Source organism: Aspergillus steynii (genome assembly GCF_002849105.1).
Source record: "Aspergillus steynii IBT 23096 chromosome Unknown P170scaffold_7, whole genome shotgun sequence".
In the NCBI taxonomy this organism is placed as follows: domain Eukaryota; kingdom Fungi; phylum Ascomycota; class Eurotiomycetes; order Eurotiales; family Aspergillaceae; genus Aspergillus; species Aspergillus steynii.
This window is the reverse complement of record NW_020194404.1, coordinates 1,962,765-1,977,372: the sequence shown is the minus strand read 5'-3', so window position 1 is coordinate 1,977,372 and position 14,608 is coordinate 1,962,765. Positions and strand designations below refer to the sequence as shown.

The 14,608-nt window shown below is 52.2% G+C and overlaps 7 protein-coding genes across 7 annotated transcripts; 3 read left to right on the top strand and 4 right to left on the bottom strand.

Moving 5' to 3' along the window:
- Nucleotides 1–385: 385 nt before the first annotated feature.
- On the top strand, nucleotides 386–1,170 carry P170DRAFT_439672 (uncharacterized protein). The gene has a single exon (XM_024849889.1). It carries the CDS (start codon nucleotides 539–541, stop codon nucleotides 992–994), a length of 456 nt encoding a protein of 151 aa, XP_024701274.1. The 5' UTR covers nucleotides 386–538; the 3' UTR covers nucleotides 995–1,170.
- On the bottom strand, nucleotides 1,093–2,999 carry P170DRAFT_390355 (putative ceramide glucosyltransferase). Its single transcript, XM_024845901.1, has 2 exons — nucleotides 2,797–2,999; nucleotides 1,093–2,734 (listed from the first exon to the last, which is right to left on the bottom strand). Exons 1-2 carry the CDS (start codon nucleotides 2,919–2,921, stop codon nucleotides 1,246–1,248), a joined length of 1,614 nt encoding a protein of 537 aa, XP_024701273.1. The 5' UTR covers nucleotides 2,922–2,999; the 3' UTR covers nucleotides 1,093–1,245.
- A 26-nt stretch (nucleotides 3,000–3,025) lies between these two features.
- Nucleotides 3,026–4,319, bottom strand: P170DRAFT_458174 (nucleoside-diphosphate-sugar epimerase). Its single transcript, XM_024851773.1, has 2 exons — nucleotides 4,036–4,319; nucleotides 3,026–3,964 (listed from the first exon to the last, which is right to left on the bottom strand). The coding sequence occupies exons 1-2, from the start codon at nucleotides 4,256–4,258 to the stop codon at nucleotides 3,147–3,149; spliced, it is 1,041 nt and encodes a 346-aa protein (XP_024701272.1). The 5' UTR covers nucleotides 4,259–4,319; the 3' UTR covers nucleotides 3,026–3,146.
- A 4,067-nt stretch (nucleotides 4,320–8,386) lies between these two features.
- On the bottom strand, nucleotides 8,387–9,547 carry P170DRAFT_414724 (mitochondrial 54S ribosomal protein bL19m). The gene is made up of 3 exons (XM_024847027.1): nucleotides 9,154–9,547; nucleotides 8,696–9,077; nucleotides 8,387–8,620 (listed from the first exon to the last, which is right to left on the bottom strand). The coding sequence occupies exons 1-3, from the start codon at nucleotides 9,347–9,349 to the stop codon at nucleotides 8,521–8,523; spliced, it is 678 nt and encodes a 225-aa protein (XP_024701271.1). The 5' UTR covers nucleotides 9,350–9,547; the 3' UTR covers nucleotides 8,387–8,520.
- P170DRAFT_458172 (uncharacterized protein) lies at nucleotides 9,519–10,977 on the top strand. The gene is made up of 2 exons (XM_024851772.1): nucleotides 9,519–9,756; nucleotides 9,823–10,977. Exons 1-2 carry the CDS (start codon nucleotides 9,654–9,656, stop codon nucleotides 10,803–10,805), a joined length of 1,086 nt encoding a protein of 361 aa, XP_024701270.1. The 5' UTR covers nucleotides 9,519–9,653; the 3' UTR covers nucleotides 10,806–10,977.
- Nucleotides 10,868–13,087, bottom strand: P170DRAFT_439666 (uncharacterized protein). Its single transcript, XM_024849888.1, has 4 exons — nucleotides 12,421–13,087; nucleotides 11,975–12,363; nucleotides 11,257–11,922; nucleotides 10,868–11,190 (listed from the first exon to the last, which is right to left on the bottom strand). Exons 1-4 carry the CDS (start codon nucleotides 12,959–12,961, stop codon nucleotides 11,098–11,100), a joined length of 1,689 nt encoding a protein of 562 aa, XP_024701269.1. The 5' UTR covers nucleotides 12,962–13,087; the 3' UTR covers nucleotides 10,868–11,097.
- Nucleotides 13,088–13,247: 160 nt separating this feature from the next.
- P170DRAFT_439665 (nuclear pore complex component) lies at nucleotides 13,248–14,584 on the top strand. Its single transcript, XM_024849887.1, has 3 exons — nucleotides 13,248–13,411; nucleotides 13,474–13,755; nucleotides 13,821–14,584. The coding sequence occupies exons 2-3, from the start codon at nucleotides 13,535–13,537 to the stop codon at nucleotides 14,404–14,406; spliced, it is 807 nt and encodes a 268-aa protein (XP_024701268.1). The 5' UTR covers nucleotides 13,248–13,411; nucleotides 13,474–13,534; the 3' UTR covers nucleotides 14,407–14,584.
- Nucleotides 14,585–14,608: the final 24 nt, after the last annotated feature.

Below are 14,608 nucleotides of genomic sequence, written 5' to 3'. Positions count from 1 at the left end.
CCCGCATCAACCCCTACCCAATCACCCGATCCATATCATCCGATATAAAAAATTCCAGAAGAGGGGCATCTACACCGCGGGGATTTCACAACCCTAAGAACTCAACCCATAATCAAATCAAGTCACTAACGTCCTCCTCAATCAACAGTTCCAGTAACACCCTCAATCCCCCTCAACCACCCCTCCAAAACCACAAAAAAGGACCCAGCAAAAAAAGCAAAAATGTCCCTCCCCACCATCCCCGCCGACACAGTCGACGATCTCATCTACGACGCCCGCGCCGGCGACCTCGACTCTCTGAAATCCACCATCTCGGAACTGGCCGCTCAGCTGCAATGTTCTCCGGCGCAGATCATCGCCGCGACGATTGATGCCGCGCCCGAGGCCGAGGGCGGCACCGGATGCTGTCTGCTGCATTATCCCGCTGCGAATGGGAATCTAGGTATTTGCCTTTCCCCCCCTTTTTCCTTGTATTCACCTATGGTATTGCTCTGGGGGAGAGGGGTTATTGTTGTTAAAGCAGAGAAGAGATAAGAGGATGGATACTAATTGGCGACGAACAGAAATCCTAACCTACCTGCTCAGCACGCTCACGCAAACCCAACCCCAGGCCAGTGCGCCCGCCGTCCTGAACCACAAGAATCACTCCGGGAACACAGCCCTGCACTGGGCGGCGCTGAACACGCACCTGGAGTGCGTCAAGGCGTTGGTGGAAGCCGGCGCGGACATCGCGATCACGAACGACGCGGGTCTGGACGCCGTGTTCCTGGCCGAGAGGGCGGATTGGTCGGCTGAGGAGGTGAATGGGGACAATGCAGGGGATGCGCAGCAGGAGGAGGACTCGGGAGAGGTGGAGGTGGAGGTGAAGGAGGGGGAGATGGCGGCGCCGCCGTCGAAGGGGAGACAGGTGGTGGAGTGGCTGCTGAGTTCGGAGAAGGGAGGGGAGTTGGAGAGCGGTGTTGCGGAGGGAGAGGCGGAGAGTGAGAAGAAATGAAGGAGATGATGGGGTGGTTTATATGTTTATATTGGACTCTCTGGTTGGGGGTTCGCTCTATGAGGTATGATTGGGATTATACAATAACTGGTTAATATGGATTTAGATAAAAGTTGATTTTTTTTACTTTGGTTCATGTTGATATAATGCTAAGGATATATGCTATGGTACATATACATGCTTCGTTTCATGGTCAGTTCAGTTAGTTCATGCTCGTCATCTATCATGTCTATCCCGTTCAATCCCCCTTGCTAGTCCCGTCGTACTTTGTTTCCGGAAGAGCTACCTTTGGATCCAACGGTTTTGTCGCCGTCAATTTCGCGCACCTTCATATCCAGTCCTACTCGGAATCGTCGATCACGCCAGACCACCGTGACACCGCCGTAGAACGCTGTCAGCCAGATCGGGAGCGCCAGGAACTCTCGTCCCAGCCACGCCCCGAACCACTGTCGGAAAGTCCGTCGGGTGGTGCCAGGGCGGGGAGGCCGCGCGAAGGCCGGGGTATCCTCGTCCAGTTCGACCGTCTTGGCCGAATGGAGTTTGATATAGAGTGTCCAGTCGACCAGGATCCAGGCAACCATACTCACACAGAAACATGCGAAAAAGGCTGTCCACGTCGTCAAATGCGTCGCATTGTCATATCCCTTCTCTAGAAGCCACTGCGCCAGAGACGTGGTGACTCCCCAGGCCCCGTACAACGAACATAGCAATGACTCCGTGCCCGGCTCGACCCAGGTCGCCAGAAGCACCGTAAATTTGCGGACACGCAACCAACGCACGCGGCGCGCCATGTATGCCTGCACGCTCATGTCGGCGACGGGCTGGAAGGCCAAATCCCCAAAAACCATGCCGTGCTTGCCGAAACGCTCGCCTTGTTCCTTCTCTTCGCGAACCTTCTTTTTCCACAGTAGATCGCCGATCAGGTGGTCTTCGCAGATATTGTCGGAGAAGTAGTCGATCCCCGGATTGCGCCGATGGGGATCCTTCGGCGAAGGAGCCGTCAGGTAGTCCAAATGAGAGCGCCGGAACATGTTGGACTTGCCCACGATGCACGGCGCAATAAGAACCGTGTTGATAGCAGTGTACATCTTGGCATGCGCAGACGACAGAAACAACTCTTCCAGGCGGCCACCGCCCATCGCAAGCGTATCCGCGGGCGCTTCCTCGAGCATATCCTCGGTCTCCCTGCTGGACGACTCCAAAAGCGCGGATTGTTCTCCCTGTCCATTGGTATCCCCGGTAACGTCCACTACCACGGGCAAATGATGCACGAACTTGTACTTCTTGCCCTGAGTCCCGAAACCGCACAGTCGGTCAATCATGCGCCCACAAACACCCTTGCCCACCCATACGTTGCAGTCGATGATCCAGATGATGTCACCCTTGGCTTCACGATAGGCTCGGCTCATGTTCCGAATCTTCGGGTTGGGCCCCAGGCTATACGCGGAGGCATTGTCGGGCTGGAGCAAAGGGTCCTCATCCTCGACGTAGACGCGCGCGTCGGCATGCGGAAAATCCGCCATGAGCTTTTGAAGGGTGGGATAGCCGGGATCATCGCGGGAGGAGATGCAGAAATAAACGGTCAAGCGGTTGCGCGGGTAATCTTGACGAAAGGTTGAGGCCAGACACTCATACAAGTTCGGTTCGAGGCCTTTAACGGGGCGAATGGCAGTGACGTGAGGGGCATCGGCGTCGGAGGCGGAATGAGAGGGTCGGGGTCGTTGTAGAAAATAGCGCCATCTGAGATAAAAGCCGTCAGTAGCGAGTCTCAACGGTGAGATGTCAACGGTGTGGTCACAAACATTTGGTAGTATCCCAAGACGCAAACAGCCACCACCGTTGTATACCAGATCAGGCAGATCCAGCCCACCACGACAGCGAAACCGCCGTCGATGGCCGGTCCGGAATCGAGCAGACTCGAACGCATAGGCGGACACGTCGGAGGTGGCTGGAATTGAGGCCGTGAGAAAGAGAATAGAGTGACAGGGAGAGAGGAAGAGAAGAGCAGCGAAGGAAAGGAAAGGAAGAAATGGAAGGCGGCGAGCGAGTCGGTCAGCGCGGATCGCCCGGAAGGGTAATCCCAACGCGTGGCTTTTGAAACCACCACCGTTACTGATCTCTATCTTCTACTCCATACATCCTCCGGTTTCAATCACACTCCCAGACGAGCTGCCTCCGAACGAATGATCTCCGGCACCTCGTCCTGCAAACTCCGCTCCTGCGGTTGCCAGCCCACCGTCTTGCGAGCCCGCAGAGCCGATCCCCGCGAGTTCCAGCCCCAACTGGCCGCTTCAAAGCCCGCCGATGACTTCACCGCTTCATCTAAAGACAAGTCTCTACAAGCCGGCTCCTGAGGAAGATATCCGAGCTCAAACACCTGCTGACCGATGAATCGCGACAAGTCCCCCCAAACATGCTCCCCATTCTCACAGAGGAAGTACCCTTTCGCGCCCCAAAGCTCTCCATCCTCTCCAGACCCTTCGAGAGCCGCAGTAAGCAGCGCGTCAAACAATCGGCTTAAATCATGCACGTGGATATTGTTCCACCGCGCCAGGCCCTTTCCGATCTGCGGGCTATACTTCTCCTTCATGATGAACGATGCCAGCTCGTAAACTTGTCGTCCTCGTCCAGACCCCGGCCCCCGGCCGCGTCCGTAGATTGTAGGAGGACAGACGATCGCCGTCTTGACGGAGTCGGCATGCTGCGTGCCCGTCTTCAACACTAACTCGTCGATGTTCCGGTGAAACGCAGCCGCAGGCAGATTCACCAACTCATCTACCCCGTCCCAGTCATTAAAAACCTTGTCGTCATGCTCGCCGGAGACCTTGCGAACTTCGGAGTCGAAATACGTCAGGATCCCGGTTCCTCCGGTGTGCAGCCAGTACCCCGGGCGCTGCGGAGTGTGGCCCTCCACTAGGCCTTTGGCGATGGCATTGGCGGCGACCGCGTGGTCTGACGAATCCGCGGTATCTGGTAAAAGTAAGCCAATAGATCTTTCTCGCGAAGATTGGGGCAGGCAGTCAAGCATAGGGAATCCATACGGATCACAATGTCTGCCCAGGCCGCTTCCCGCTCGAGGATTTCTGCGTCGTCTAGCCCGCCGAGGACGATTCGGACCTGAGGATATTTCTCTGCTATCGGGTTGGCTTTCTCCGTAGATCGAACTAAGGCGGAGATCTCTAGGTCGGGGTGGTTCTGTTCGATCAGGTAGAATGCGTCGCCGCCGATGTAGCCGGTGATTCCGGTAATGAAGACCTTGGGCATGGTGAATAACAAGCCAGGGATATACCTAGAGTTTGGAGAAAGGCGTTTGACGTGATTGATGTAGATGTTTGGAAGGCAAACAGGAGGAGGGGTTGGGAAGCTACGAAGAACCGGTGGGGCGGTGATATCATGTGGAGAGAAGCTGGCATACTTCATTCAAAATAGTAGCCATTGAAATTGATCCATTGGGAGAATTAAGTCAAATGATCCACTGATAATCCCTGCCCAAGAATTTCAACTAACATCGAATTGCAATTGGAGACAGAAGTCCATCAGATTGTGTCCTGGAGATTCTATTTATGGTGATAAGGAGTTGTCGTTATTGAAGCGCTTCAATCAAGTACCATGGTGCCCAGGATGTTCTTCTGTTTCAGGAAATATCTGATTCACTGAAGCGTAATACCAATATCGCTGGTTCCAGATCTTAGTGCACATATCTGCTTCGAATCACATTTGCTGATAAAGGTGTGTTCTCTTTCGTCAAAGCAAACAGCTCTTGTAGGTCTTGAGGATCAGCCAATCCCACATTATTTGCATTGAAAAGATGAGGGTGTGATTATGTCGTCTCTGCTCCAGAGTCTTTCTCGAGGTTTTTCATCGACAGCAAATTCGCATACAATTGATCCACTGCAAGAAGCTGGTTCTTGTCTAGGGCCCCACGTCTGTCTCTTGGGAGCTCTATATTGAGAATGCAGGTCTTCGTCTCGCGGATTTCGGGGGGATTCGGCGTAACGCGGACAGAAACAATAGAATACCCCTCGATAGGGGTCCCCAAATTGACTCTAGGCGACTGATGTCCGTAGGATCCCAAAAGCCTTTGCGGAAGAGGAAAGCTTGGATAATAGGACGAAGGGTTTCGGGGGTCATTTTCTCCGCACCGTTTTCCTCCTCATGAAATATTTGTAGGATATGGAAGACGACGGTGACAGGGCTGCAGAAGTAAGGCTTGATGCCGTGTGTGCCCTTCAGTGCTGCCGCAAACTTGAAAATTTCGCTGGCTCGCTGTTGAGCTGGCCCTGGATTTTCCCACAGAGTGACGAGAGAGCAAGGCGACTATAGATAGATGCACTGTGCCTCATTCGATGAGACATCTAGAGAGCCCACAACTTTTTCGCAATACAACTGGAGTTTGAATCGGTTTGCAGAGGCTAGGGCTAGGTAGGGTATCAGATAACCTGCTGTTTCTTCTCCATCCAGTATTATATTCTCAGGTTGCTGCTTCGTAAGGTCATTTGGTTGTATTCAATGAACAGCCCAGGCGTCTCCGAAGCAACATGGTTTGTATGTGAACGATTCGAGAGGATGTGGCGACGAGGGCGTGAATACCACAAGACATAATTGACTTCGTGAAATGAGCTTTCCCAAATTCCCACGGAAGCTTCCTCCCTGCTCCAACCCTATAGGACAGTTGAAAAGATTATTTCAATTCACCAACTGCGAAGACCTTTTTCTACTTAGATGCAATTCACTCATTCACCCACTCACTCATTCATTCATTCATTTTGGTCTTTGTTTTTTCTTTTAGGTGCTCTCGAATATCTGTAAGCTTTCAGTTTATGAACGCAGAGTCTCATCTCTTTTCCCTCCCGATTGAGCAGTATAGAAGCTATACAAGGCTCGCTGCTCGCCTACCTCCATCACTATTCTGCTCGTTTATAACGATCTCGAGCAATTCAAGAATGCCACGCATGTGCGTCTATCGAGTCCACGTATTTTATCGAGTCGCAGCACCAACCAATCCAATGACAACCGCCCAAAATGCCGGAATCCCTGTCAGCGATTAGAGGTCAGCTCCCAGAATCAGCAAGATGCGGAGAGCTCATTAGGCCGAGATAACTAGATAAATAACAGTTCGAATACATCATTAAGGCCCAGAAAGTTCTAAGGCGTGAGCAAGTTGTCTTTCCTGCCCGAAAATACGTTGCCTAGGACTGAGCTCCCTACCAGTTCATTGATTTATTTTTACCTAGTGAGGTGCTAAACTAGTATTTCCTTATCGGTGTCCCTATGCAAAGACGACTATCTTATTTAAAGATCCTTGCGGTTTCATGGTTTTGATGTATGTAACACTATGGAAGACCTATTTTTACTTGTAACCTAGATGTAACCAATTCATTCATCAGGTGCACTCATCCATGTACTTTCGTCATCTTTTTGATCTTTTTAGATCGCCATGGTAGCCCTCGGCTCCTTTACGCCTATACATACGACATCCAGGCTAGATTTAGAACCAGCATGAAATAGTTCTGTTAGATCTATGCCGCGCATATGGCAGACTAGAGAAGCCAAAAAGCACTATTATGGTTTTATATTCGAGATGTCCTCTTTAAACGTATTTTTTTGATTCATAGGAGTAATTACGATAGCTTTATCTTCGCTATGGGGAGTGTTATATTAGAATCGTCTGCGGTCAACCTCCTAGTGGAGAATTCCAGCCAAGCATAGGTACATTTTTGGATGTGATTGTAATCTCAACTTGTAATCTTAAATATATTCTTTACTATTAGTTGATGCAAGACCGAATAACGCATTTTTGCAAGATTTAGTCATACTGCCCGGATTTGCTAGTGGTATGATTCTCGCTTGTAAGTACCCTAATCAAAAAGCGGTTAGAACCAACAGCTAACAAATTACCAGTGGGATACGATATCTTAAATGCGAGAGGCCCCGCGTTCGAATCGCGGTTCGGGCCCATCTTTTTTGGTCCAAAAAAAGCACTTTTTTAGAATCTCAGTAGCTTCCGAGATTAATTGATGCTTTTATTGCTTGTTTCCTGCTTATGTTGACTATCGAATGGGTGCAAAAGTGCCCAAAATACAGGATATCAATGATTTTCTCGATTGGTTGGTGTTATTTAGGTCCAGAATAGGGTGCCTGACACTGCCGTGCCGAATACTAACACCGGCTCAGTCATAAACCCAAAGTGAGTTGGCTGGTTCTTTCTTGTCGCTACTAGATGGTATCGTGTTTATGTATACGGGGCATGCTTACTCCGTATAGAATACCTAGTCCTATAGCCTGTAGATAGAACCGGCCCGATCCGGTCTAGCAGGCCCCCACTTATACATATTTTATATGTATACTCCAGAGCAACAGAGAACCCTCAAACCGAGATGCTGGGGTATATATAAATGTGATCTGGTCTTAAGGTACAGAAGACAAATATGCGTGGCCAATTTTGTCTTTAATAACCACTCTCCTGAAGAAATGCTGGACGTCCTCCCTGTTTCATATAGATGTGTATGCTGCTAAACGTCGAGTCTGATCCATTAGTTGGTACACTATTGGGGTTCAGGTACAACACCACCAACTCTTCAAAATTTACATCGACGAGATCGGTTCAACATCCCCCCCCCACCACCTCCACCACCGCTACCATCACAGTATCCGCCAGTGTCATGATGCCCGTCAGTGTTGTACTGTCCACTGGCACCAGAACTCCAAGTTAAATTATTAGTTGCTGTGTTGGCGTTTATTATGAGGACGAACTGCATTAAGTTGAGTTCAACAAGATCCTCAAGTATACCGATGGAATCGTCTATTTTCTGTCGCTCAGCTGTGCCCAGATAATGTTTCGTTTGCGCCAATTGCCTGGACCTTGATGGCACCTCTGATCAACCTTTTCCTTGGATAAAGTCGTCCAGCCCAAGTAAAAGGAATTACCGACTTCAGGGGAGTGATGCGCTATTATCATCTGGAATTGGATCAAGGCCTAGTGGAAGAAGATGCGCTACTCTGAGCTGCGCCTATCGTGATCGAGTATGAGTTCTCCAGGACTTTCTGGCTTGTAGACTCTAGTCTGCTAGAATCAGAATATCAAATGGGAGGCTACCCTACTTGGTGAGATAAAAGGCAAGGGGTGTTGTGTGAGTAGCAAGTAGGTAAGTGAAACCATCCTGACTAATAAAAAAAAAGAAGTGCCTCCATGGACCTTTTGGTGTCGTGCTACCACACTGATACATATTGACTTGATGTGGACGTCTTGATCTTTGCCGTATGCCAGACGAGCAGTAACTCCTGTTCGAGTCATATCGGCAAGGCCATCAGCAAGGCCTTGTCTTGTGCCTGAGGTAGAAATGCTCTGCCATTAACTTCCATAGAAGATTAGACCGATGGAAAGTGACTACCAGGACATAGTAAAAAGACCTATATTGTTTTCTATCCAGAGTACAAAAGATAAACGATCCCACGTCAAATTCCATATACATGTGCTATTAATACAATCGCCAAATGCAAAACTCCAACCGCGCATCACCTTCCAATCACCGCCTCCGGTTGTTACGACCACCGGCAAGAGCGGACTTCTGGCGGAGGTAGTTGGACACGATGTTCTCGACGCTGCGCATGTCATGTCTAGGCTGTCTGTAAGGTCGAAAAAAGTCACGGTTAGCCAATCCACGAACTAAAACCTCACCAGACCACTAGGGAGATACGTACCTCATGTAATACAACCTGGCCCTTCTCTTCCGCTTGTCGGATCTCTGCACAATCTCCACGCTCTCCACGTTCGGACTGAACACCTTCACCCACATCTCAACGCCCACTCGGGTCAGCTCGTTACGCAGCAGGAACGACGTGTCGATGCCGCGCAGACGGATGCTCAGACACACGCCGGCGAACGGGTCGCCATTCTTGAACGTCACGCGGAGGATGTCGCCGGGCTTGACGCTGCGAGGGTTCCGTCGGTAGTCGAAGAGGGCTTTGCGTTCGCCGGTGGGATCGAGGCTGGCCAATTGGGCTTCGGCGACGGCGTTCACGGGGTCTTTGCACGCCTTACGAGCGCTGGCAGGCGGAGGATAGGCCCTGAGCTTCTTGCGCCCTGTAGATTGAAGTTAGCCATGGACATTGCACGGAAAAAAACAGGGTAAAAATGACGAAGAAAAAGAAGGGCGTACCGAAGTTAGGCTGCATCCGCGGAGGTAATTGCGAAAGCAGGGACTTGGGGATCTTGGTGGGAAGAGGCGCCGGCTCTGGCTTCGGAGAATACGCAGTCGAGATGGGTCGACTGAACTGGACCGGCGTCAAGGACTGAGGCTTCAGGAGCGATCTGAAGCAGCCCAGCTGCCGCATTATCGGGGAAACGGTCGCCATGACCGTGGAAAATGGGCGGGGGAGTTTAGAGGCGGAAACTGCACGGTCTCGAGTCCGGGCAGAGCAGAACAGAAGTTTGGAGATGGCGGAGGAAGATCCGGCCCGGCAGAATTTCCGCCAAGCCGCGAGGTGCCCCAAAGAGAGAGATTCACCAACTTTTCCGCCGGCAGAGGAAGCGTGCGATGCTCCGCGTTTGATTCGGACTTCTGGGGTCAGAACTGTGGTTACGCGGTAGAGAGACAACGCTCCGAGAATTTTCGTCCTTTGCTTTATACATTGATACCCCCCTTTTCATCCCTCCAGAATGGCGCAGAACGCCATTGGCAGGCTCTTCCGCGGCCAGAGTTCCAGTTCTCTGCGTCAATCCGTCGGCTCTCTGACGCAGAAGCGCAGCTACTCGAGAAATGGTACCTGGCTCATTCTCTAGTCCATACCGATATATCTTGTGCAGCATATTGACCGTGCCGATGCAGCCATTCCTACCTTCACCCAGACCTCCTCCGCCGACCTGGACGCCGCCCTCAACCGCTTCCGGGAAGAGCTCTTCATCCCATTCGGCCTGGGAACCTCGCAAAGAAGGACGATCTTCCGACAGAAGTACGCCGATCGATTAGACGAGGAACCCGTCACCGTCCCCATCAGCGACACCGAGAACTTCACGCTCCGACCCATGGACCCGCAATCGAGGCCGACGAACAAGGAAGCCGTGGACGTGATCGCCCAGATGCAGACGACACAGGACTGGCAGAACCTGCTGCCGTTCCTGTCTGGGCTCCGGATGTCGCATCGCCGCCTCAACGCCAACCGGTGGGAGTGGGTGGTGCGCAAAGCCGGCCAGGCTGATGCTCTGGGTATTGTGCTCGAGTGCGCCAAGCAGGCGGAGCGGACCAACCTGCGACTGACCAACGCCGCATTCGTCAAGCGTCTGTTTTTCGAAATTCACCGGAAGGCTCAGGTGGGCGAGTTCCAGGACCCCGCGGTCTCCAAGGCGCTGGCGCTGGCGCAGCAGTTTGCCTCGCTCATGGAGGCCCCTGAGCACCTCGTACAGGACCCGGCGACGGATCCTAAGAGAAAGCCGGCGGTGATCGGTGTCTTGCTGGAGCTCAGTGCCGCTCGGGCCCTGAATGTGACCGGAGGGAAGGATGAGACTCGCGATGTTCGTGCCTATGCTCAGCGTCTGCTAGGAAGCTGGCAAGCGGGCAACTTCAGCAGCGAGGTTAAGGACTGGGTCAATGTCGACCACATGCTGCAGGAAAACGTGCCCATCTACAACGGCATGAAGCTTGCTATGCAGGTTCACGGAATCTCGAACGACAGGTCGATTGCCCCCGGTCTGAAGACGCGCATTAATGAGCTGGGCATGTTGATCGCGAACCAGAAGAAGCTGGCAACCGAGAAGGCCCAGCAGCAGCCTACGATTGGCCTGGCGCAGAGCCGTCTCTTGCACCAGGATTAAACGATTGCTTTATTTTTACTTCCCCGCATTGTCTATGAACTGTACATTACCACCTAGAATTCTCGGAGCTGTATCTTATCTGAATTTGAAAATGGATGCAATCTTTCTTTCTGTTGTACTAGAGCATGTGCGATATTCAGTGTTGCCGCCAAAATAACTATTTCTGGTCTTTAGTCACAGATAAAATCAAATTTCACGTTTTGCTTCTTGAGAGGCAGAAAACCGAAAGAGACGGACAAGTGTGAGACTCAACGCTAACAACGCCCAAAGCCACTATACTTGAGCAGTAAATTTAAACCAATTGCAAAGTGTTGTCATCGCGTATGCGGCCTTCCGTGGGGAGAGTCGTCTTCCCGGAGATAACGGCAGGACCGGCCACGGTGATCTATAGCACAGCCATCCATTAGCAAAGATAAAAGGCATGAGAAAACCAAAGATACAAGCAACTTACTTTGCCTTGGAGTTCCTGGTCCTCGGGCACATCAGTCAGCAGGACCTCAACACTGCTCAAGGGAGAACCAAATGGGCTCGAGCCCTGGAGCCGCCTATAGTCAAAGATGTTGGTCTGGGCAACAGCGCCGGCGATCCCGGGACCAGTCAAAGCATAGACGGTGCGAGCGCCAGTGAAGACCCTCAAATCAGTCAGCTGGCCAGTGGTCAGGCGAACTTCACGGTCCGCATCAAACCGATGGGAGATGCACAACAGCCGAAGCTTATCAAGCGACAGTTCGGCGGTCGGCCCGACAGTGGCAAGCTGACTGAACAGACCATGCGACGGCATGACCCCAGAATCCAGAGTTCGAACGTGGAACCAACGAGCCAGGGAAGTAATGATTCCCGAATGGGGTTCCATGTACTTGTCGTGATAGTCGGCCATGGTGCGGGACGAGGCGACAATGACGGTGGGAGACACTCCGACGGTGGCGAGCGCGAAATCAACGCTTTCACCAGCAACCGAGTTGACGGCAACCGATGCGTTCGAATACAGAGCAGCCATGATCTGGCACAGGGGGTACGAGCGAGAAAGCGAATCAATGGAGAGCACCAGATCACTGGGACCGAAGCGCTGGTTTCGGGGCAATGAATAAGTCAGGCCAGCGATACCCGAGACCAAGTTCTATTATTTCTGGTTAGCAAGGTCATAATTGTAGATGGGTCTAAGGGCATACCTCTGGCTGATATTCAACGAAATCACCGGGTCCCGATGCCGACGGCCAAATGGTGGTCAGGGACGGCGTGGGGGAACTGGGATCCCAGCTAGGCACTTCCAATCCAGCCAAATCCTTCTTCTCTTCAACCAGCTCATGCCAGACAGCCACTTCCAAGTTGCCCTTGACATCTTCAGGCACGTCGTTCCAGTCCATATGTCTGCTTCCCAGCTTTGCAACCCAGATGACATGGTGAAGCTGTCTGTTGCTGTTGGCCACATAAGACAGATCAAGAGCTCCGGCCTCGGCAATGAGAGCCTCAGCCTGGGATTTTTGCAGCAGAGCGGATAGAGATTCGGGGTCAAGGTTATGGGGGACAATGATGGTCTTGAAACCGTAGAAAGCGCCGGCTGGTTCACAATGTCAGTAATCGATAGCTACTCGACAAATCGGACCGAGGATCTCACCAAAGATAGCGGCCAAGAGTTCGACCGAGTCTGTCAGACAGACGGCAACCGTTTTGATACCAGAATCTTGCAGACGGTGTCCGATTACATTAATCTCCTGAGTCACTTGATCCAACGAGTGCTCGATCGCTTTCCTCCCAAGCACCGTATAGACTTTGCCTTGTTTGCCCGAGATCTTGCCCGTCTCATCGACGGCCCCGCGCACAGCAGCCTTCCAGATATCTCGCAAGTCACCTTTTCTTCCACTGGTCCATTTCGGCGCACCGGCGTCCTTCACATTGAGGCCGGAACGAAGAGGAAAGCCATGCGGAGTCTCGAGACTTCTGTAGCTGGATGACTCGCCGGGCTGGCGCACGGGAAAGGCGGACGACTGACGGGCAAGCAAGAATGGGTGAATATCGGGATCGCTCGAGGTCACGAAGGAAAAGACGACAAAGGCCACGATAGCGCCTGCGATGAGGGTAGTGTAGAGGTTCCAGTCAGCCAGAACATCCGACACTAAGGTGTCCAGCTTGGCGAACAACGACGGTTCCGAAGCCATGGTTGAATGCTAGTATTTCGGCGCAGGATGACAACCATGCAACATAAGGGGGTGAGAGAGACAATGAGCAGAAATTCAAGATGAGAGGCACAGCCTAGTTGGCGACGTCTCCCAAGTCCCAAGAAGCGAGCGACAGTGACGTGAGGAGGGCTGAGCTGCCGACATGTGGGGCCGCCGATTGGCTCCGCGTCTAACCCGCCGCAGTTAGCAGGAAAACTTCGCGTCAAAGGCGCCTGTGGCTGGTTGCCTGAGAACGCAGGTGCATCGACCATCAAAACAATCGTCCCTCCTCCACCCTCCAGCAGCTCCCTGTCCTGCGACTATGGCCCCGTCCGGACTTTAATCGTACATTAACATTGGTCTGTCTGTACGCCAATGTCCGTCTAGCGGGACTTTTACTGCCGGCTCTGCAATTCGTTCTCAGGTAAGTGCATCAATTTCCTCTCCAAGGTACGTTATCCCCCTCCTCCTCAGGCTTGTTACCGGAACTTGTCGTCGCTTACCCTATGCAGTCTTTTCTTTTCTTTTTCTTTTCGCTTGTTTCGTTTGCGCCATCTTCTGTACGATACCTCAATGGCGTCTTCACCTCTACCCTCGACCCCTAGAGCGGTCTCTGCGCCCACTCCGACTGCCGATCAGTCCCGGACGCCTGGGAAGTGGCGCCATCCTCAACTGGATGAAATAGTCCGGCGTCAGAATGCGAGGACATTTGGCGACCAAAATATCAGAAGCATCGTCTGGAATACCATCGCTCTAGTTGCGGTGCGGGCCTACGGCGACACTGTCCAGTCTTAGTGAGTAGGGTCTCCCGTGGTGTGCTGCGATATTTGCCTGACTCAAGTTTCTTCTTCCCTCGCAGCTCCAGTTCGCTGTTGAGCACACTTGAGCCCTCGGCATTTTTCAATTTCTTGCGTGTCGCCGTTCAACTCCTATTTTTGTCAAACATAGCTTTGGCTCTGTCGCCTCTCGTCCGATCAAAGGACGATCTCTCCGATATTCCTCTCACCCCCACTCAGCGCTCTCTCCTTGGACTTGATCCCTCTACGACATCGCCACTGACGCCGGGGAGCACGTACATCACCCCGCCGAAGTATCGGCTTTCTGCGTCGCGAACCGCAAGTTCTGCTAGCAAGGCTGCGTCGCCCCTATCGGCAAGCACCAGCCCTTCAGGACGTCGACTGTCTTCGGGCGCATCTTTCTCCCCCTCTCCCAGTCCGCTATTCCACAAAGCAGTATCGAACGGAGGAAGAGACAACGGGCGGAGACCCAGCTTCGGGTCGTCAACATCATTCGGGCGGAGTTCGCTGTTCGGGGAATCCACTATGTCCAGTATTGCGCCGGCAACCCCATCTCCTGTCGGTGGCAAGCGTGTGAGCTTGGGATTGAGCAACAAATGGTTATATGAGCGGAGCCGGCGACTATCAGCGAGTAACGGTAGTCTTTGATTTGGTCTTGTTAGGGAAGGGTTACAACTAGGCGTGGAAAAAGGTGGACAACCGCAGTTATTTTTTTGTTAGACAAAGCGTTTCAGATTTAGACCGCATTATATCATTCCGAGGATTTTCCGTTCTTCTCGGTATACGGAGCATGCGACCGGAGGCCGCCGCTCGAAATGAAATGAAATTACAGTCACGTCAGTCTATAATC